At 36.2% G+C, this 23,595-nt stretch overlaps 1 protein-coding gene across 5 annotated transcripts in view; it reads right to left on the reverse strand.

Moving 5' to 3' along the window:
* Positions 1 to 23,595, reverse strand: part of ZDHHC14 (zDHHC palmitoyltransferase 14) — a 112,558-nt gene that overhangs the window by 59,166 nt on the left and 29,797 nt on the right. The window contains exon 2 of one of the 5 annotated variants that reach the window (XM_072856047.1): positions 18,311 to 18,441. The exons of the other annotated variants lie outside the window; for them this stretch is intronic. Coding sequence (XP_072712148.1) covers positions 18,311 to 18,351 — 41 coding nt within the window. The 5' untranslated portion in view covers positions 18,352 to 18,441. The remainder of the gene's footprint in view (positions 1 to 18,310; positions 18,442 to 23,595) is intronic. 5 annotated transcript variants of the gene reach the window in all.

Raw genomic sequence — 23,595 nt, forward strand, 5'->3', positions numbered from 1 at the left:
TTCCAGTGTCTTATATGGATTTCTTTTTTTTTTAGTGTGTCTTTTTCCCTCCGCAATTCTCCATATTGCAAGACTTTTGAATAAAAACACACAAATGAACTTTAATCTAAAATACAGGGGAAAAACCTTAACTTCTCAGTGGAACCCACGACAATACAAGCCTTGGCTCTTTCACTGAAAAACAGAGCTAAGCTTCACAGATACAGCAATTCCTGGGGCTCCTTTACTTATAAAAGAGTGGAGAACTGATGATCCTGCCCACACTACATACCAAAAGTTTACATCACATGGTTATAAATAAAGCAACTGGGAACACAAAGCAAGGAGGAGCATAAAACCAAGAGAGTTTAACCTCCTTTTCTCCAAAAGCAGAGCTGAGCAGTAGCAATTCAGCAACCTGATCATAATTCTCAGATATTTGAGAGGCCTGTTTGTAGTAACTTCACAGGCATGGGTCTCTACAAGCGTTGGGAGAGTTTTACCTGAAAAGGCATCCTTTGTTTTTTCCTACTGCCTCCTCACAGTATCATGGGAATTCTCTTATCCCAGACTAAGCATTCACTGGACAAACAGACTGGCATACTGCAGGCTACTTCAGATTAAAAAAACGCCAACAACTAATTGGAACACATCATGCCAAAGCAGTGCCAGCTCTCCATATCTGAAAATGAGTCAGTTTAACTATAAAAGAAATGGCAAGACCAGGTTGAGGTAAACCTTTTATTTCATGCAAAAAAAATAAAGCACACAGTGCTTCATCTACACAGAAAGAATTACCACTACAAATATTTTGGTTAGCAATGTAATTTAAATAACTAGGAATAGCCTTTTACTGTTTTGCATTAGAACTGAGATTTGGGTGCAAGTCATGCAAGTCCAGGCATTAAAAGTTTAAGAAATACCCTACATTGAAAGATTGCTTCTGAATCAGAGATAGCAATGTCATAGCATTTAACTATCTTCAGGGATGTGTGTAGAAAAGATTGCACTGTGTGAATATTGAAATTTTTGAAGACATCTAAAATGCTCTGTATACACTTTTATGTTAAATACTTATCAAACCTAGATAAGCACATTCAAATTGAAAATCAGTGGCTTTATTGTATTATGCTTTTCTCTGTAGTTCCACAAACATATCATGCACAGGCACTTTCCTCTTGAGAAAGGCCGCTGACTGAAATTATTAGTTCCATATTCCCTTCCTGAACACTTGTATAATTCACCAAAAGTTATTCTACCATACATCAATTCTATTATTTAAATCACCTGTTTAAATAAGGGAAACATATTCCAGCATATTTTCTCTTAAGCCAACTACATCAAGAAATATGTATTACAGAAAAATACAATTAAAGGAAGTTATAGCAGAAATGTTATTCTAAAATTAAAAACTAAGGATTAAAAACATCCATATTAATGGTTAAAAGCTGAGAGTATCATAGAAATATCACAGTAGCAGTTCAACAGCAAAAAAATTTCCACATTTAAGAGAATTATGTTCTTCACACAAATGTCAGTCACTTAAGAACCACAGTTACTTTACAGTTAGCTGCTGTACAGTAGCTAAATATTTTGACTGCTAATGCATAAACACAACCTGAATGGAAGATGAACAAAGAAAAAATGCCCAGCTTTTACATTGTTTCTTAAAAATATTTTATTTAAAATTCCCACTCAGTTTTAAATTTTTTTCATCTGCAAATTTCACTTTCTATTATTTCATTAAAATTTTCAAGCCTTTTCCCAACTGAGTTGTTACTGCAATTTTGTTCAGCAATTACCACAAACCCCAAAATTTAACGTAAATTGAACCAGGATTTCAGGTATGGAAGAATAATGAACACAGGGTATTACTGCTACCCTTCTTCGAAAGTATAATTTACTTCTTCAGTTGAACATCTGTCTATTTTTGTCAGACTGCCAAATTTTTTTAAAAAGTGTCACAAGAAGGTGAAGCAAAGTAAAGAAGGTCTTTATTACATCCATTGCAACGGTAAATTTCAAACTTTTTTCTTCTAACATTTTAATTATGCAACCTGTTATCACCTATATGAGAAGATCCCAAGCTCCACTGAAAGAGCTTTTCTTTCGCCACTATTTATATAGACATCTAGTAGATGATTTTGCAAGTGGAATAAAGTGGTCTCTCTCCCTAAGGCAAGCCAGCCATGAAAGCCAGAGCAAAGCTCAGTTACTTCATTGTTCCCAGAACATACTCTAAGGAATTGCAACACAAGATTTGTTCTCCGACTTTCCATTGTCAAACATGTTCTGCTGTCCTCCTCCCAGTTTCAGATGCTGACATGTAAACAATTCTCCCAGACACACTCAACCATACAAATACCGCTCCAACTGTTGGTCTGCACTTCGGCGCTTTTGCACAAACAGGAAATGAGCAGGGCATGAACTTAAATAGAAATGGAAACCTTTTGAATACATAAAACAATTGCACAGAAGCTAAAATAAAACCAGAATTGCAGCAACAAACAAAACACCACTATAGGACCACTATCTTACAAAAAAAAGCAACTGGCTGTATAAAACGGCATAACATGCTACAACCTACATCTCCATAGTGCACTATCTCTAAATGTAAATTGGTGATGTGTAACCTATTTCACCAAGTCCTTCAAGCACTGATATAATGAGTTCCACCTTTTAGCCTGCTGTTTTGTCTTTAACCAGGTTTGCTGCTGCCTTTGGCCAGTCCCTCCCAAGTTCCTCAGGCTCTCTCCTGGCTGGACTCTGATCACCAGGGAACACAGGCTGCCTGGGCCCTTCTGCCAGCTCCAAATGCACACACTCCTTGTGCTACAGTACCAGAGGGGAGCTGCAGCCTTTACAACACCCCACCAGCGTCCCGATTTATCTGAGGATACTGGCAACTGAACTTGAAGAGAAGCTGCCACCCTGGATTAATCAGCGGCTTTGCACACAGCAACAGGAACAGACCCTAACCAGGAGGAAGATCCAGAATTTGGTAATGTTCTGCAGCCTTTACTCTTTTCTTCTAGCCTGTCCTCTGATTAAGTCCATTCTCCACGGAAAAGCTTGCCTTTCGGGTTTGCAGAAGATACTACATTCAAAGAGATGAGCTACATGTAACTATAAGCAGCATGCTGGCTATGTAACTTCAAATAGCTGCACTAAATGAAAGGATAAATGTCCCACGCATTCCTCCTCCTTCCTTTCTGTGCCCTTACAAACATGACAACAAAGTTCAGGACATGTCAGGTATGTACTTCATTTTTCAATAGCTTTCCTATATAAAGGTGCAATGTAATGGGGATTTATAGCATTTTTTTGTCTACATGTGTTCAGAAAGGAGAGACCTTGGTGCATCTTGCTCCTAGTTACAAACATTAAGCTAATGCTCACAATGAATAAGTGAAACAGCAAAGTGTATGAAAGACACATGCAACACTGCAGCAGAGTAAGTAATTTCCGTTTACAAATAAAAGACAGACCAGGAGCACAAGATTCTGTTTCTTCACAGGTATAGAAAGATCCTTTTCCGCTCAAAGCATAGGAAACTACTCTGCTTTACAATTGAAGTATAGCATTCTTTATTCCAATACTCTGCCTTGTCTGAAGGCAAAAGAAAAAAAACAAAGAAGAATGGACAGTCATGCAAGCAATCTTAAATCAAAATACAGCTGTAAATCTAATTTCAGGTCCATTGAACTTTACGTTACAAGCTTAAATAACATTAAGTGCACTTATTCCTCCAAGATAAATTATTTTGCCCTCTTACACTCCAAAACAAAACTTCATTTTTCACATCCATGAAACTATAACATATTACGTAGTGTTTCATTAGCCTGAAGAAGATTAAACCCTCAAAGGTTCACTGGTATGAAGAACAGACCAAATAATTCATCATATCACTGTGAATAAGTTCACAAATTGAAGTCCAGAAGCACTGCCAGGCAACTGAACTTCTTGATGAACTGAGTATTCAACTCATGCTTGTTTATTTTTTAAAACCCTTAGTAAAGTAATAAACCAAATCATTCTCACTACTGGACCACTTCCATTCTTTTCTCATACTTGACACCTTGTCAGATACATTTCCATTCCGTCCACAAAGTCAAAGCTTCTTACTAGCAGACAGAAGATTCTAATAAGATTTTGCTGAAAGGATGAAAAAAGGACTGAAGACTACATGGCTTACAAACTAACAGACATGACACTAACCCATACTCTGTATTCTAGAGAGAAACTCACATTTCAAACATATGTTAACTTTAAACATTGCTTTTTGTCCTGGATTGCCAAACAATATTAATATCCTCTATGTCCCAAATACATACTAACGACCTATTAACTTGTTTAAAACATGCAGAAAATACTGGGGCTGGAGGGGAATAGAAGTAAATATGCAAGAGTAGAGAGTGCAGTTTTTCTATTCAGAAAAGCTACAAACCTCAAAATAGCAAGCAGCATGGCAAATACCAAGTTGCTAGTATAACTGCATCCATTCCCCAAAGATTTTTAATGCAACTGTCTTTGAATTAATATTCATAGCCATGAATGCATGAGCCCTGTTGTTGGCGTCCAGCTCCTCACAGACACTGAGAAACACTAAGATATGAGGTCTCTGCAATTTTTCAGTCTGTTAGAACAGTGAACGGCCATTAAAATTTAACAGTCCACATCTGCCAACCATGAGTTCCAGGCTTGCGTTTCAGGCTCATGCACTGCACAGACAGTATGATCAACTCATTGTGAACATCCTCAGGACAGCACAAATCTCCCTCTTCGAACGTGAACACACTGCTGTATCTCAACAGCAGTGATAATTATTCATAGAATCTTAAGCTGCATTTTGATCTGTAACCTAAAAAAAAAGTAAATGCTTGTTCTACAAGCCCGTCCTACACTAGGATAAGGTCCCAGAAAAAAACAGCATTTAGGAACATGATTAGCACTGATTGTAATGGGACCTAGGTGCCAATATAAATCTACTCTTTGAGAGAGTTTTATTAATTCATACTCTGTTAACCCCTTCTCTCCCTTTTCTGGAAACATACATACACATGACAGAAATAATTAACACACCCATAGGAATGAGTCCACAATTTGGTGTTCCAAAACTTGTAATATCTAGATAGACATTAAGATAAACAAAAGGGAGCGCCTTATACAGTGGAGGTCTACAAAGGGAATGGCCTGTGTTCTTACTGTTAGCTTTTAAGCAGGAGTTTCCTTGAAAACCAGTCTCCATTGTCAGCCAAGAGCATCAGTGCATAAAGAATAATATTCACAGAAATGCATGTTAACGACAGCTATATTAAAAACTACAATAGAGCAATAAATGAAACCATTTTAAAATAGAAGAGTCAAAAGTGACAAAAAATTGTTGAGGTTTTTAAGAAGAAAAGTTGAACAGCAGCAAATCCTTTATTATTTTATTTTTACTATTTCTTCACTGACTACTCAATGTCCAAAACAAAGGACTTAAGTTCTTTCCTTTGTTTTTCCTTACTGTTCTCCTTGAAAAGCTGGCATACTGTTCTTGTCAAAAACCTCTCAAGGTGCTTCTCATGTGGTGCTGAAGAGCTAAATTAAACCTTAAATCTATAAACACAATTTAAAAATTCATAATTTGAAGGAGTATTTCTCCTTCACTAAAGACTGAAGTTAAAAAAAAGAAATCTCTATGCTAAGAAATCAACGAAAGTAAGTGAAGTGTAAACAAAGACCCTGGCAGCATTACTGTCCAGAGGTGGCCTATTACAGTCAAACTGGTACAAGAAAGTGTCTAGACTACAAAAAAAAGTATTGAAAATATTTTGGAAATATATGGCATAAAAAACCCAGTTGTTAACGTGCTACATTGCAACACTACATTGCAATCATCTCTATTTTGTATATGACATGATAATACTCATGCTAAAATTAGCTAAAACTATATATTCTTTCAAAACAACAAAGCAACATTCCTTATTTTTTGACCTACTCTGCACTCAGATGCTTGTAGCTTAGCCAACCCTCTGCAGCTGCTTCAACACCATGCCAATGCCTCCACTTCCTCAGCCTTTCTGTGCTTAGGAAAGAATCTCTGGAGACCTAAAGAGTATTGCACAAACAATACTGTGTCCTCCAACTGTTGCTAAATAAAAAATCCATCTTTTCTTCTTTTGTCTCTCTTGAAGGACAGTGAACGTGTGCTTTGGACTTCATTTTTGGTTGATGAAATAATATTTTATTTTCTCTCAAAAAGGGGATGGATCAACCTAAGAGAAGCACATTACAACAGAGGTCAGAAACAGTTCAGTGGATAGGACAGGAGACCAGGAATTGGTAAAGTTGTCTTCCTGGATCAGCCAGGAATCTGTTGCGTGACCTTGAGCACAGGCAATTCACCTCTCTATTATTCCTCTGCTTTTTTGGAGTGTACACCTATCCAGGACACAATCAAGACAAAATAATTATGTGCCAAACTCTGTATGACTATAAAAATCCCCACCAGTTATTTTTATTGGGTTTTTTTGCTGCCAATGAACACTGATGATGGTCTTGGACTCTACTGTACAAAAACACTGTCTAAGCAGCAAGCGAATCAGCTGGAATCTCTAGGCAATACTGAAATACAAATAATTACTAATGGGATACACAGCTTGGCTTACACAATACAATAGGAAAAAAAAAAAGAAGGAGGACTTAAAATAGTAACTCCATATGTTACTATGCTGATTATTAGTTGTCTCATTAAAAAAATACTGTGATTACAAAAATTAAGAAAATATACCAAACCAGAAGTGTTTCAGCCTCTCCTAAAGAGACAGGGTGTTTGTCCTTTATGCATTTAAATCTTGTTTTATAAAATGATACCATTCAGGTTTAGACAAGAACTTAACTGGTTTTCAAAAACATTTAATAGGAACCTGATGTTGACAGATATGTTAGCAATAGTTTCTTTCCAAATATAGTCAGTGCATGTCTGTCAACTTTTTAGACAATTCTGAGGAAATTACTTCAAAGTTCTGGGGGAAAAAGTTTCCTGAGATTACAGAAAAAAGGAGAATTCAGGTAAGTGAATGATACTGAGAAACACGCATGTTCCAAGAAAGTATCTTCATTTAAAAAAGCCCTAGACTATCTGAATTACAGTATCTGAGCCCTGAAGCAACCAGATATTAACTATTTGCCACTGTGAGGAGTAACAGTAGTCTGTACAGACCAAAGTAATTTCTTCCACCAACATGCTGAGAGTGAGTAACTTTTTGTTGACTGTGCCAACTGAAGCTCCTCTTCCTCTCAGCCAGCCCAGTCATTTCCACCCCTGCCTTGTGCTGACACAAATGTTCCTGCAGCCCCCCAGGGAATGAGGAAACAGACCAGGCTGATGGCTCCCCACGAAAAAACATGAAGAACAGAAAATGTGCTAGAGCAAGAAGCGAGATGGTTGTTTGGTTGTTTTCAAAATTGTTGGTTTTCATTGTTTAGATCTGTCTGTCTCTTATTTTAGATTGCTAATAAATAGTTGATCACCAGCCTTCAAAGATCTGAAATAATCTTCAGTTAAACTGCAAACACAGCTACAACAGAGAAAAACATTGAAATATTTTTAGGGAAAATCAGACACCTCCATTTAATTTGAGGCACACCATAGGACTGACTCCCGCCTGACAATATAATGAGTACTGTGCAGTAACATTGTAAATTACATCTATAATCCCTGGAGCATTCTACATAAACACTGAACCTGCAAAAAATCAAATAATCTAATGAAAAACTTTAAAGGAAAGCAACAGACATTTATAGATAATATGAATAGGCGTTATTAAGCAATACTTGCTGCCCATTATAATTGAGTTGACAGATTAAAGAAGCAATCTAAAGCACTTAAAAATACCTAGCCCTTTGAACGTTTTACTCTTGAACTCCACAGAATTTTACAGACAACACTTTTTCAAACAGAAACCCCAGTTCCACTCAGTCTCTTCAAAATATAATTATTTAAGTTAAAATAGGTCAGGTCATCTGCAGAGATGTGAACTACATTTACAAAGCAAATTCTACCATCACCATCATAACAACAACAAGGGAAGTTTCACTTTGCTCCTTACTTTTTCTTGTTGATTTTATTATACAGCAGTCCTCAGATTCCTAGATTATGAAAAAAAATGCTGGTGTTATATGGGAGTTGTTGCTACTTAATATAAAAATCATTTACTCTACAATTTTCTCTTGGGCCAAGCAAAAATATTTGCTGCAAGGTGAGTTTACTTAGTAGAACTGAAATCTTCTTGGGACAGAATGACAGATAAATTGTTGGAATCGATACATATTCTCCATATTACAGTATATCATTATTGCTAATACTTCAATAACTAGACAATTTCTAGGCCCAAGTAAATTATAAAATAATCATATGATTCCATAGGTAGAAAATTCACTACATTGTCAAGCTTCCTTTATTTTTTGCTTTCTTTCTTTAAATCTTGAATACAGATATCAGGCATTTTGCACCTTCTATTTGCAAGAAAAGCATGTCTCCAAGTCAGTGTCTCTGGCATTTACTATTAGAAATCTTTACTTAAGAAACTGGACAAATCTGTATTTGTTCCCAATGTCTGTATGAGTTGATTAAATCAACTCCAGCAAACACAGAATGAATCACATGATCTTAATCCAAAAGCCAAATGCTCAGTGTCATCTGTAGGATGACACAAACACCTCTGAATTGGAAAAGGATTAACACTGCAGCACTGGAGGAAGACTACAAATGGAGTAAGTAGTGAAGCTTACTGACCATCTGAGCTGGGAAGTACTAAAATGCCTTCCCCCAAAACTAACTGTTGGGTAATAGCTTTCCTCACTTCACAGCCCTTTCCTGTGAACAGATCAATCCCCATCGCCGGTGTTCAAAAGTCCTGAGTGTTGCCCTTCTACCACCTGTGCACGTCGGCCATGAGACATGGATAGCAGCCGTAACAACAGTGCCTTGTGTTCACTGTGAAATGAACCCTTTAGAAGACAGCAACAATACAGCTGTCCAGGGAAGCACCCTGATAATCAATTCTTACAAATAAAAATGTAAACTACTTTTTTTCTTCCTAGTTAGGCAACAAGCCTACCTCAGCACTTGACAAATACTTCAGTGCTCTAACACTGCCGACTCCAGCCAGGGGATGATTCCCTCTGCTCAACAGAGAAACAGCTACAGAGACTACTACACCTGAGAGGCTCTTTATACAGTGGGATATCGTAACTCAGCAGTTTCAGTGATCTCATTCTGGCAGGAAAGAACTATATCCCAGTGTTATAAACCTATAATAAAAAGAGAAGGATCATTTTGGGGGGAAAGGCATTTTCAATGCAGCACTGAATGCTTCATTTTTGTTCCTTGCAGCACTGCTTCTTTCTCCAACAAAAGCAAATTCTGAGCGACAGAAAAATACATTTCCCTCTCTGCCCTGCAGCTCACTCTGTGACTGTGCAATCAATGGCAAAGTCTGAAATGGGAAAAAAAAAAAACCCAAAACCAAAAACCAAACTCGACAGTGCAGTGAATAATGAATGCCATACAAAAATATATGGCCTTGTATGGCCTCGAGCTTCAAAACAAGGAAAGTAAGATCCCTGAAGAATTGCAAACATTCAAGAGACAGACAATCCTTTGTTATCAAGATACTTTTTTTTTTTTAAAGTATCCCTGGCAACAATCTGCACACCACCACTACTGTTTTATTAAGTGACATGATATTGAGTAAATTGGGTCAACACAATGAAAACGACCAGCAAGTGCCATCTTGTTGATGAAGTGTACAAAAATATGCTTCATAAAAACCCCATATATTCAGATTATTACTTTTATATGTTATACAGGTGACACTCAGACTAGCTTTGTATATTATTTCAACTTTAGTAACAATTCTTCTGGTACTTATTTTTTGCTTGGTCTAACAAAGCAGACTGGAAAGACACTGTCAACTGACTTTGGTTTTTAATCAGGTCTCATCCACACTCAGAGTTACATCATCTTAATTAAAGGCAGGATTTTAAGCAAGTTGAAGCGGCTTTATACCCTATAGGTAAACCACCCAATCCAATTTATGTGCAATTCTGCAGACCAAAGCAAAAATGTCTAACAGAGGCATTAGGTAGGAAATATGGAAACTCCCTGTGTGTACAAGCTTAAACTTAAACCTGTTTTTGCATGAAGTCACTCTAGAAGATTTTGGATCCTTGGACTCCAAGAGAGTCATAGCGGAGTCTTGTTTTCCGCACCCAAGTGAAGTTGGATACACAGACACAGCAGAGGATTAAAGAATTCTCCAGCTACAAGGACAGCAGAGGAGAAGGTCCAATATGGATGGGAGCTGTAATCACTGCAGTAGTTCATGAAAGAACTGAACCTGAACTGGCTCTTCCAGGAGAGGTTAGAGCAACAACAAACATTTTCACTTGAATAAATGAAGCCTGGGAAACACAATGTGAAAAATTAGAAATACTGCTCCAGGACATTAAATTCAGCACATTAAAGAGACTACAGAAAAAGATAGTGGAATATCCACGTCAAAGCTGAAAGGTAAATGGTATTCAGGAAAGTAAAACAAAAGTAAAGCCTGTTAGATACTGAAGTGCATTAGTAACGTCTTACCAACTGGAAATACAGATTCCTTGGATAAAGTAGAATTAGCTTTGGTCAGAGTAATTTAGGAAAATTATAGTTTAAAAAGGTTATATTTACAGTACTACTAAGGGTTTGCAATAATTGGGCTGGGAGATGAATAGAGGTTAACGGAACAAAAATTTCATCATCTTGGAAAGACTATCTTCACAAATAGACAAAAAAACCCGAACAGTAGCATTCCTGATAGACAAAGATTTCTTCAGTCAAAAAGCTTTGCTCTAAGAAGGAAGCAATGTTAATTAAAATCTGGTTTTGGACAGTAGGAAGGACTTTACAGAGGAACAGCTCATAGGAAATAAACTAGTATTAAAGTGAATCAGCTTTTTAAATACTGAAGTTAGATGAAAGGATAAAAGTCAGTAATTAGGCATTTCCCCACCCCTTCCCCCCAACTCAGAAGGACAAAGAGAATAGAACTGGAGAACAGAAGAACCTGGATCTGAAGGAGGCTTTGTCATTTCTCAAGTCAAAAAGCACAAAAATTATCTGGCTGGGGGCACAGAGAGAAACAGGTGCCCAAAATTAATTATACAAATAAACACCTCAAGAAAGTTACTAGGACTGAATAGAAGGGCAACAGAAATGCTGAAGGAAGTCATACCGATATAAGACATTTACATCCTAGAAGTCAAGAATTGTTTGCTTAAAAAGAGAATTGCTCAAACAAACATTTCAATTAAGGAACTGGAACAAAAAGTATAATTTTGTCACTCTTTCAATTGGAGAAAAAAAAACCAAACCACCAAACAGGAAAAGAAGTGTCCATTCATGCCATATAGAAATCAAAGATAATGTAAGGTGAGCATCCAAACAGATGTTTTGCCTCTGTTTCCAAGAAACAACAGATCAGCAAAAATAGAGGCATGGAGAGAAGGCTAACAAGACTGAGTGAAGAGAAATGCAAATGTCCACATCTTATGTGAAAGAAACCCAGAGAGCATGCCATGCTCCACTGTGGGGAAGATAATCCGGAAAACTGAAAAAAGCAGCATATTAAAGTGGAAATTAAGTAGGAAGATTTTTTTAATAGGACTATGAAATTAGCTATCTGTTACCATATGACTAGCAAGCTAGTCATATATAACTGCATTTGTGAAAACAATTGAGACAAATATAGAACTCTGAATTTGCCTTATGTACCATAAAAAACAGCTTTAGAATGCATTTTGAAAGAAAGAACTTAAGAAATAGAAAGTAAACAAAGACAAACTACAAATTTTTACTCAATATCTGCCTTTGATGAACTGAAAAAGATGAAGCAAATGCAGTCCATCTAGTCTATCTGGACTTCAGTAAAAAATCTTGAAAATGGAAATTCTGCTTATCTGAATCTTTGACTTTTCATATTAAATTTTTCCTTTAATACAATTTTATAATAAAGATTTCACTTAGTTGGACAGGATTTGCACTAGATAGAGTCTGAGTATTAATTAAGCCTCAGAATGGTATTTGTATGACTCTGAAACCAGAAAAAGAAAGCTAACTTGATAGTTTTATCTATCAAATTGAGAAATCATATCATATTATTTCAGTCATGGGCTCACCAAATTTTAGTACCTGGAACGCCTAATATGTAGCTTCTAAAAAGTGAATCTTTTGCCTCAGGTGACATGAAATATCTTTTAAAAAATGCAGCCCATTTCCCAAAATCTGGAGAAAGACGACTCTGAAGCCATAACTCAGATTCTAAGAAACATTGATTGTAACAGAACTAGAACTAAAAAGTAGATATAAACTTACAAAAGCATATGCTGCAGTTACTTTTGGTATATTTGAGTGTCTTGCATCTGTTTTCAGGTGTGTGTGTTTGCCAGTGCGTGTAATTGTTTACATCTTTGAGCAAGCAAGCTAGCGTAATACCATGGTCACATGCTACTCTGGAAAGAATGGTGTTATTGTCATTTTTTACTTAACAGAAGAGTGCTATTCACTTTTTTTAAATTGCTGACAGTTCATGAAGTTCAGCTACAGATACAGAGAGATCAAAATGCAAATGATGTATTTGAGGAAGTAGGAATACACCCCTCTTATTTCAAGTAACCCAATCAGTAAAAACGGTGTTTTCCTTCCTTCTTTGCTAAGAGATGGTCAGACCATTCAGCTGACACCTAACAAAAGATGAGCTACTCATCTTTGAGAGAACCTTTCAGTTCAGAACATCATAAACACAGAAGATAAACAAAGAGCAACAATACCATTAAAGTAACAGTTGGTTTTAATATTCCTTCATGGAATACAAAGACAGGCCTATAAACTGCAGAAATTCAAAATGCAAGGCTACAAGCCAAGAGGCTCTTGTTTTTATTTCTGTCCACAAGATTTTAAATATTCAGATGCTCAGTAACCCAGCGGTGGATACAGAACAAGGACTTAGAACTGAAACAAAGACTGCCAATTACTCAAAATGGTACTAGTTGTGGGTGATGCCCCCACAACAGCAATGGGACAATAGAAGTCTCATCTCCCACCATTATTCTTTCCACATTTACTCATCAACTGAGGTGAACTAATGATACTTCAGTAAACGTGTAAAATCAATTACACTGAAGTGACAAACATATTAACTTGGATTCCTTCACCATAAAAACTACCAAAGAAATTCCTGCTCCTTATCCTATCCAGGTTTACAGTTCACATTGCCTAGTTCAAGATCCCACACTCTTTGCAAAGACTTGCAGTGTCCCAAAGCCTTATTCTGCTCAGGCTTGCCAGAAATCTCTACCCCACCTAAATCATAACAGGAGCTCACAATAGCAGAATGACCCATTAAAATTAAAATACAAAGTTTACCTGTTAGAGGAGAACAGAACGAGAATGAGACATTTCTGAAGAGCATAATCCATTACTTTTACCAACACAATCACATTTTGACCAGAGTTGCTTTTGCAATTTAAATTTTCCATGGATAAGTCAAACAGCCAATGTAAAGTGGTGACCCTCTATTTGACAGTCTGCTTCAATGATTATGTCTCAAATTAGTACACTTTTAAAAAGCAGATTACTGATCCTAGATTACTGCTACACTCAAGAACCCTAATTTATTAGAAGGGCTGTTATGAAGCAAAGTTGATTTAAACAGACATATAAATTAGCATCACTGGAAACAGCTGTTTAAATCTAATTTTATGCAGAAGAAAAAACAGAAAGATAAAAATATTTTCTCAGATTACTGATTCATAATACATATGCACAATATAAACCAAAACACACACAATAATAAACTAAGCTATAGACTACAGAAAGTGATGGAACCTGTAAATTACCCCCAAACCAACAATAATAAAAGTCAGTATCTCTGACATATAGTAAATAAAGTGAGGTAGGGAAAGTCTAGACTTGATTACAGTTCTTTAGATTTACACTTTTTTTGCTAGGAGGTAAAAATATATTCTTGATGAACTCCTGAAAACGTGGAAAAAGCCCACTTATATTAAATGGTAATCATCTTAATAATGATTAACTTGTACAAAAATAGTAAAATTTTGTCTGTAAAAAACTTTCAATAATAGTGTTAAAGCTGCACATTTACATACTTTTTGCCCAAAGAACTATCCTCATCTAAATCGTTTAATTTATAGGAAACCAATACTAACCCCTAGATTAACAGAGGCACATGATTTTAAAAAAAAGATCAACCAGAAGCTGAGGCAGGAAGTTATGTTAACATTTTGTACTGAAAGCTTCACAAGAAAGGATTTCCGCAGCTTGTTAGAAACTCATTCAGAGGATTTAGAAGTTACAATAAGCATATTGATACGGCCTTATGCAAAATACAAAGGCTAAGAAGTCCAACTCCAGTAAAAAGAATTTTAAGTCACTGAAATGTGCAGGTGGGAAGATATATGTTTAAAAAGTGAGGTCTGAAATCTGCAAGTCCTGAAAAAAAAAAAAAAAGCCCATGGGGCCAGAGGTCAAGGAGCAATGCGTCTGATCTCTTGCAAAGCAGCTTTGGTAGGAGAGACTAGCAATATGGTTTTGAAATGGGCAAAATTAGAACTTGAATGTAGGGTGTATTTGGAAAATGACTGCTCTGTAGTATGAAGAAGCACAGAGATTACAGACAAAGGTGGGACTCCATGTGATGGAAGGAATCAATCAGTCCTGCTCTGCCCACGCACCCTGCAGCTGTACAGTCCCACTGCTTACCCTGCGCCAGCGCTCCCTAGGAGCCCGTGCAGCTCCCTCACCCAGCAAAGGGCTGGGGAAGGACACTTTCTGCTGCATTAGCAAACTGGAGGAAATCAGGAACTAGTCCACAAAGCATCAGAACTGGAGCATGGGAGAAAAAAGTACCATACCCACAGCTGTGGGAGTGGATTAGAAAGAAGATTTCTCTTCCGGTAACAGTGATCTAACATCAGACTGTCTCAGCTGAAGAAACTGCTGCCTTACTCTTTCAAAACAAGATCTCATATTTCCCCCAAACTGAGCTGGTTTACTACTCTTTTGATACCTATTTTCCTATTCAGTATTTGCCAAGGCTTTGCAAGGGGTTTTACAGTCACTCATTTTGATATTTTTTCACTGAGAATGAAATTCATCCCCAGTAGACAGCCAACACAAAACACAAACAGCATTTAAGTTGGTTGGTTGTTTTGGTTTTTTTTCTAGTACTGCATTTGCTTGGTGCTGTCTCACTCCTATTTGAAGAAATCCAGCTATAATAGCAGCCACTATTTTAAAGCAGTAAGCCATTAAGTAATCATTTCTCCTCAATATTTCATTTTGCTTCCTCAAAACCACTTCAAAATGTTATTTTTACTCATGGTATTGCTAGATACAACTACTAAGACCTTAGAAAAAATGCTAATTATAAACAACACTAATTTCGCTCTCAACACTACATTACATCATGCTATAACCAAAACAATCAGAAAAGCTGGCAATCACATACCAGATACAGTAACAGTGTACATCAAATACAGCACAACACAGTATGTTAACCTAAATATCATCCAACCTTGAAGAACTTCTTAGCTACAGAAGCATAAAGATTGGTCTTCTATTAAAGCTTCCAAAGGTGATGGCCAAGATTACAGGACTTCCAACTGTGATTAGATACCTGAATTGTGTATAAGAGATGATAAGCATCTTGATTGCTCGCCATAATAGGCCAGCTGCCTTGGCAAAATAGGGAATGAAAACAGATGTTTTGCACTAAAACCCATCCCCTCATGCAAAGCATGAATTAAAACCATCTCTAACTCTTCTAAAATAGCTGCATGTGTAAATCTCACAAGCTCCAAGGAATTAGCTAGACTTCTTTATGCCTTCACATGTCTTGTATAAAATCCATGTTTTTCAGAATCAAATATCATACACATGTATGCATAGATGTATATATATACATGCACAATTATTCATATGCATATATGTTTATATAGTGTGTACACACACATATGTATACATACACACACGTGTATTCTGACCCTCATGGTCCCAAGAAACTTTAAAGTGTTTCCAAGGTAACTATATCTGACTATGGAGCAATCCAAAAGCTAATTCAAAGTTTTAGCTCTGAAGAACAAAGACAGATGACATAGGCATTAGCTAGTGCAGGAGAATGAGAAATCTGAGGAAGGAAAAATAAAAAAAGTATCAAAGCAAAGATATGGTGCTGTTAGTGCCACAGTCAAGTTTTTTTTTTTTTTTAAACCAATTATATAAAGCTGACCTAAACCTCTACAAGAGGGAATATGACAAAAATGCACTAAACAAAATAATATATGAAAAGTCAATATAAAAAAAACTTGCAACTTCTAATATTTGCTAGCTGTAAGTCTGAATATCAGCGGAAGTCCTTTCTGACAGAGGGTTGTACAGTCCTAACTTCATACTGTGGTCCTACTAATCATAATCCAAATGGGCACTTGGAGGAATAAAAAAAAAAATAATATTTGGCCTGAGCATAGCAAAGCTGGAATTCTCTTCTCTCCCAGGACATCTGATAAAGAAAGCACATTAGAAACATTTCTGATATTGTTTTCTCTCACTAGAACTAACTATTTCAAATCTGAAATTGGTTTAAAACCAGCAAGTTTGTTGCATAGTGGCAATGATACAAATCAGAGGAAGTAAAACTGACAGTGCAACTCCACAAGTCATAAAAGTCATATTATTCTTTGGCCTGAAAGAACCCATTAAAAATAAAATGTTCTACCATAATATAAAGTAAGTCCATCTTCAAAAAAGAGTAAAGTGAAATTTAGAATTTAATTATAAAAAGAAATGTATAAAAATAAATTCTGATTAGTGAATTTAAATGAATTTTTACTTTGTAACAGGAGTGATGCATTCCAGAACAAACCTTTTGATTTCTTTCACAGTTTTTCGAAACACCACCAGGTTGTGAAGTAATTTTTTTTTCTTGGCTAAAAATAAATGTGCTGTGAATCATCAAGAAAACCATTACACAGCACTTCCTGGGCTCCGCTAATTCCTTTCAGCCAAAGAACTGCAGTTTTCATCCTTTCTGGAGCCACTTTTGGTAGAGTCAAGGCACTTCAAAACATCACTACAATTAAAGCTGCCCTCTATGTATACTTACACAGCATTAAGATACGACTGTAAATTCACAACTCCTCTATAAAGCAATTCTCCAGATAAGGCTTTGCTAAATTTGTGCCAATCTTCTACTACAAAGTATCAGATATCAGAAACAAAGCACTATACAGGAAGAACAAAATTGCCAGGCTGCACGCTAGATTATGAAAACAGAAAGGGAAAAATGGCACAAAGTATCACGTAGAACATTAAACTGAATGCAGGCAGATGAAATGGTTGCTAAAACAGGCATAATTTAAAACATTAATGCAACACTAGGTATTATTAAAAAACAAACAAAACCCACACTTTAACCCATACAGAAATATGAAAATTTTCTTCATTGTGATCTTTATTCTCAAAATGCTTGAAACTAAAATTTTAACTCTTAAAACCACCGTCTTTTCTGAAAGCTTCACATTTTTGCATGAACTATATTAATAGCCTCCAATCATGGATGAAAGAATATTTTAAAAACCTTGTTACATGCTGGTTCTTTTTCAACAGTGAAAACAGTAAGGAAAGACCCTAAGATGCTCCTGAATTGCCTCCACTCTCTGCCTACCTTGTTACATCAGCCACCAACAAGGTCTTATCCAAAAAGCTAATTAAAAGAACTGGCAGGAAGAGACCTACACAGTGCTGATCTGGAATTTGTTAGAGGATTTATTTATGGCAGTGTTGCCTGTTGCAATCAAATACTTCCCTAAAAGATTTATATTGGTCTACCAATTATGTAGCAAGTGTTCCTTTATCTGACACTGCACACGTATTACTCTATGGACCTGTATACAACACAGACATAAAAAAAAAGGAAGGTGGAAAAATACAGGGAATTTTTGCAAGCAGCTTTTTTCTATAAAGTGAATCTTGTTCACATATACTTCAAATTGAAATCAGTTTGCTCCCATTATGCCATATATTTTTCTATATTAAAATATCACATACTTTGCTTTTAAAGAAAGGAAACTAAAGTTATTCCTGTTATTATTCTTTTAGAAAGAACATTTATATTCTTTGCTATTACCTGCAGTAATACTGATCACAGAAATTAGTTAAACTCTTGGGGGAATGGAGAAAAGACTGAGCAAAAAGGGAATAATATTGATTCCTCGTACTAACCTCTTTGAAAGTAGAATTTTCCAAGGGCAGTTCACAGACATCTACAATGAGCAACTGAATATTTTTGCATCTTGACATACTTAATCCAGGGGGAAAACAAAAAATGTCTGAAATCCACTCCCTCTTCTTACCTGCAATCATAGGATGTTAACTGTTTAAGAGTCAGAACTTGAAAAAGATAGTAGGAAAACCATTTTGACACAGAACATGTGTTTAGAAATAAGGACAATTAGGGGCCATGAGAAAAGTGAACAGAGATAGAAAATATTTGGGAGCTACAAAAGGGAATAATTTTATGATGATATGTCTGCCTACTGAGTGGAAAAAATATTAACAAACAGGCTGATTAATACCTTGCCATTCTGACATTTAAGATATGTAGAGCCTTCACAGAGAGCACAGCATGTTCCAGCAGGAGCCTCTGTACGAGAGCTCCATTTTAAATCTTCCCAACTCAAAAATCTCCTGCTGGGAAAAATTTATCTTAAGAACTTAATTAACAGCAAGTTTAATATAGGGTCTCTAAAGTATACTGTCGGTTTTCATACAGAGTAGCAAAATCAAAATGAGACAGACATAAGCAGCAAAGGGAATGAACTCTGCTTGTCACACACAAAATATATGCTTATTACCTCCCACAGGGTGGAAGGGAGGGGTATGTGAAAACATACAGCTCTGCTGAACAGAACATCCATCACACAGAGCCGACCAAACCCACCGCAGGATGGTATCAGATACACTACGGGTTCTTTCCTAAACACTCAAGTTTCTTTTTGGATGCCAAAGGAGTTATTTCTGGAATTACGAAAATTTTACAAATCTCTTCCCATGACCTTTCTGACATTCAAACTTTGATGAATAGCTCCCACACTAGATTGCTCATTCTGAGAAGGAAATTTCATGTTCCTTTTCCTTAGTGGCAGATAAATTATGGATTGTCCAAAGCAATGATTAAACACAGTTTACAAATACACTGGCATATCAGCCATTTGTTCTTAATTCAAAAACGCCTGGCCTTTTTTCTGGCATGACCCTTTTCTTTTCAACCCAACAATGGACCTTGTCAAAATAAACTTTTAAAAGCTGTTCTGTACCATATCTCACTTATGTCATAGGTTCCACAGGCTATTCCTAGAGTTGTACCGTTATGAACAGAAACTAGGCCCAGAGAAAAATCAAGTTGCAAAATCGAGCACTCCAAAGTCAGAAAATGTCAAAGACATTGCCAGAAACAACAGGCAAGATGCCTGGAGCCTTGATTTGCCCTTGCCCTGTGTGTATGCATTATGGTCAAGTTTTTAGCTATAGGATCACATCCTACCTGCCCACACAAGGCTGCTCCCCAATTCAGTTAAAAAGAAGAATCAACACACATTTACTGAGCAACTACTCAATATTTTGTTTTCTTCCCGGCATTTGATATATAGCTTGAGGCCTTCTATACTGAGCACTACTCAAGTATTTCTACAAAGGTGGACTCCTCAGTTTCCTGGTGTGCTATTCCATAAGGCTTATTATTATATCAACTGAGTGTCTTACAAAACACTGTCCTCAAAATACATCCCTAAAATCTATAAAGCATTACCCCAAGATCTGAGATGGAAGAATTCAGACTTGGGAAGGCAAAAAATGTTTAAGATTTGTGGATGCCAAACTGAGACACCTAGCAGCATATTTTCCAGCCTAGGTAGCCTTGCATAGTATTTTTATTTTATATAAAAGTAGTATTTTGTATTTACTTAACACAAAATTACCATTAATTCAATTGCACTTGAGAGCTCATAGCACTTCTCCAAGTCAAATTCCAGGTTCCTAAGTTGAACCAAAAGAAAAATACAAGTAGTGACTACCTACAGAAATTCTGATTTTAAGTGAATCACCATAAGAAACCTGGGAAAGGTAGGAACACAGTCCAGCTCTCAACACAACACTAAGCTGTACTCTATAATTAAATTCTAAAATAAAGTCAATGATATGGCTGGTAGTCCCAAGCTTCTCAAATATATACTTGGACGAAAAATGTAGGTCACCATACTAAAAATAAGAGGATTACATATGAAGGGCTGAAATTTTGTTATGGGGGAGGGGGAGGACACAACACAACCAAAACCAAACCACACAATACAGAAAACTAGTCATGATACCGAAACATACATCCTGAAAGCAATTTTGCACCTCAATGCAATAGCATGCCAAACAGCAACCTAATAAAGGAGAATGGAAAATAACACCATATTTGAAGGTCTATTAATACTATGTGGGGCAGATTCCAATAACCCAAAACCTGACGGAAAGCAGCACTCTCATAGGAAGCTGCAAAGCAATTAGAGATTTTGTCCAATGCAATGCTTTTTCAGTACACATAGTGTGGGAAATGACGAGTACTATGGACACATACACCTGAGACACAACAACTTAATAAATATAAAACCACCATTTTTGTAGAATGTTGTGAAAAACTTAAGCTAGAAGAGTTCTAGATGTAACTAGCACATGCTAGAAGATAAATACCAGTCAAAAGTTATTAAAATCTAATGGCAGATGTTTGTGCAATCCAGTCCTGATACTGTTTAATGGAAGCTCTGTGCTGCAAATGGTTTCAGAGGCAAAGGTAATTAATAAAATGCTGAATCATGTGATTATTATTTAATTAATTTAGAGAATTTCATAAAATGTTTGTACTAGATAAAACTAAAATGAAAACTTTTATGTTAATTCAAATCAGTTTGTGATTTTTGTACCGTATACACACATCATATGTAAATGCCAAAGGGCATAACAGAATTCCCCAAAACAAAAATATATTAAATGGAATTAAGACTGAGAGTATGGACATATGTACATATATCACATGTGTATACACATTTTTATTATACAGGTGCAACTGTAAAATATGTTATCAACCCGGGAAGTCAGGATCAATTTTAAATCAATGTCATAATGCAGAAATACTTTTTTTTTTTTCCTTCAAACAAAGAAGTGGAGTAATCATCAGAACAAAACCAGCACAAAAAGTAGTGTCTTCTCTATCCCTTGATGTCTCTAAATGAAGGATGGATATCCTTCTGGCAAATGCACTTTAGCTAAGCACAAACTGCATTGTGGTCAGATAAGTCAAAAGGTTCATTATCAGGAGAACTGGATGAAATATAACAACCTGTAGTATGTAAAGGATGGCAGACTAGATTTAATGGTCCCTTCTAGCCAAAAACACTATCAAGAACTGTCCCAAAGGAAACAATGCAATAAACACACCATTATAATCAATTAAATCACGCCCACACTCATTAACCTAAACGTCCCTCACTATCCTCTTTGCCAGAGGTAACGACCACCTTTGGAGGTGTTATCCACAAGGTAGCACAGCAAAATGAATCCCCTACACATCCTCCTTCCTTATTCCTTACATTCAAATACAATTTGCTATGTACTTGAACATATTTACCCCTTCATCTTAGTCTCCCTCACACACACTGCTCTTCTTTAAAATAAATAAATAAATAAATAAATAAAGGATGAGCAAGTTTGGGGTTTTTTTAATTACTTTCTCAATTATAATATTTTGCATCAGCAGGCAGCTTAATCTAATGTGCAAACCACGGATATTTACCAAAACAGTAACTGTCTCACAGCTCCTAAAGCAAAGTCAAATTAGCCTTAAAGAACAGAACAGCACAGCACGTTTGCAGCAAGCAAACTGAATTCAAATCTATATAATCATTTTTAAATACATTTATTCTTGATGGTATTCTCTGTGATACATAGTACTATATCAATATCTCTTGCAAAAGAAACTTACACTTCTAAATAACGAAGTGATCACTTTATAGTGATGACTTCAAAGAAAAGTTATCATTAGGCCTAAAAAGCATTTAAAGTACTTGTCACCAGGTTCAGAAATGTATTTAAGGTGTGTCTCTGAAATTCTACTGATTCCAGCAGGAAGCTAGGTATCTAAATATCTCTGTGGACCAGAGTCTACTTGTACACTAATCCCATATAAATCAATTTTATTATGAGAAAGATATAACAATTTATTTTTGTTACTATATAAAAGCAAAGTAAATAATAGTAGTATGATTTAAGAGATTATTTCTTTCAAATAAAAATCTTATTAACACACCATAACCAGGAGTTTACGTATCTAAAGTTACCAGAAGGATAGTCAATTATGCTAAAAATATGTACAAGCATCCTGTTTAGGCAAAGCGGATGACATGTATTTGCTGAAACCAAACTTGCCAGTTCCTCTGTCCTCTACAGAACTCAATACCATTAGATCCAAGCAGCGGGGAAAAACAGCAACAAAAATCTATATGATACTGCTTAGCTACCACTTAAATCAAATTTTAACTACATGTTATGCATGCAAGTTCAGAGAGGTCTTGCAGTCCCCTCAAACCAAAAATGTGGCAGTTGGGAGGCATGCGTCTCAGTCAAACCCACACGAAAGCATACGCTGCAGACAAAGCATTGCCTGTCTCTGCACAACTCCTATACAAGGAAAAGAAAAGAAAAATCAGGTAACAATATAAATTCCAAGGAAACACTCTGTGACAGTCAGCTGCAATAGTTACTGTCTCTGGTTGCAGATCCAGTCTTTGCAACTACCACAGAATTCCTTGGCCAAGCAGGACGGGCAATTACAGAGATCTCTCATACATTTTCTAATAATTTAGAGTATATACAAAACAACATCCAAAAGCATACATAGATCTTTTTGAGAAGAGGCAAATATTAACTATTACTTATGGCCTACTGCTGAGATTTTAACCAATTGCCTCAAAGTATCTCAGTAATTATTTTGCTAGTCAAAAAAAAAAAAAAGACATGATTTTGGGAACAAAGATGTGATGGAAAAACCAAAACCATTGCATTTGGCATATCATTTTCATAAGGGGAAAAAAAGTCTATTCAAGACAGTATCACTCTTTCACTTGGATTACATTTCTTTGTTTGCGGTCTGCACTTCTAAGATTTTGTGCACATTCTCTTTCCACTCAGGCTAGAATGACAGGCCTAAAGGAAGCATGATGCTTGGACTCTCAGTTTTCAGAAATCCTTTTTGAAGTTTCAACTCATTATCTGCCTCCATTTAAAAGAATTAAAGAGAGAGAAATTAAGGAAAACTTGCAAAAGTACATCAGCTACATTTTACAGTAAATACTACTTGTGTATTTTCACCTCACTTGGAAACATCTGGTACAGTATGCACACGTATACAAAAAAATCACTCAAAATCCTCTGGTGGCCATTCCACCACACAAGGAAGGTGAAGAAGAACT

Source organism: Ciconia boyciana, chromosome 3 (genome assembly GCF_034638445.1).
Source record: "Ciconia boyciana chromosome 3, ASM3463844v1, whole genome shotgun sequence".
Classification (NCBI taxonomy): Eukaryota; Metazoa; Chordata; class Aves; order Ciconiiformes; family Ciconiidae; genus Ciconia; species Ciconia boyciana.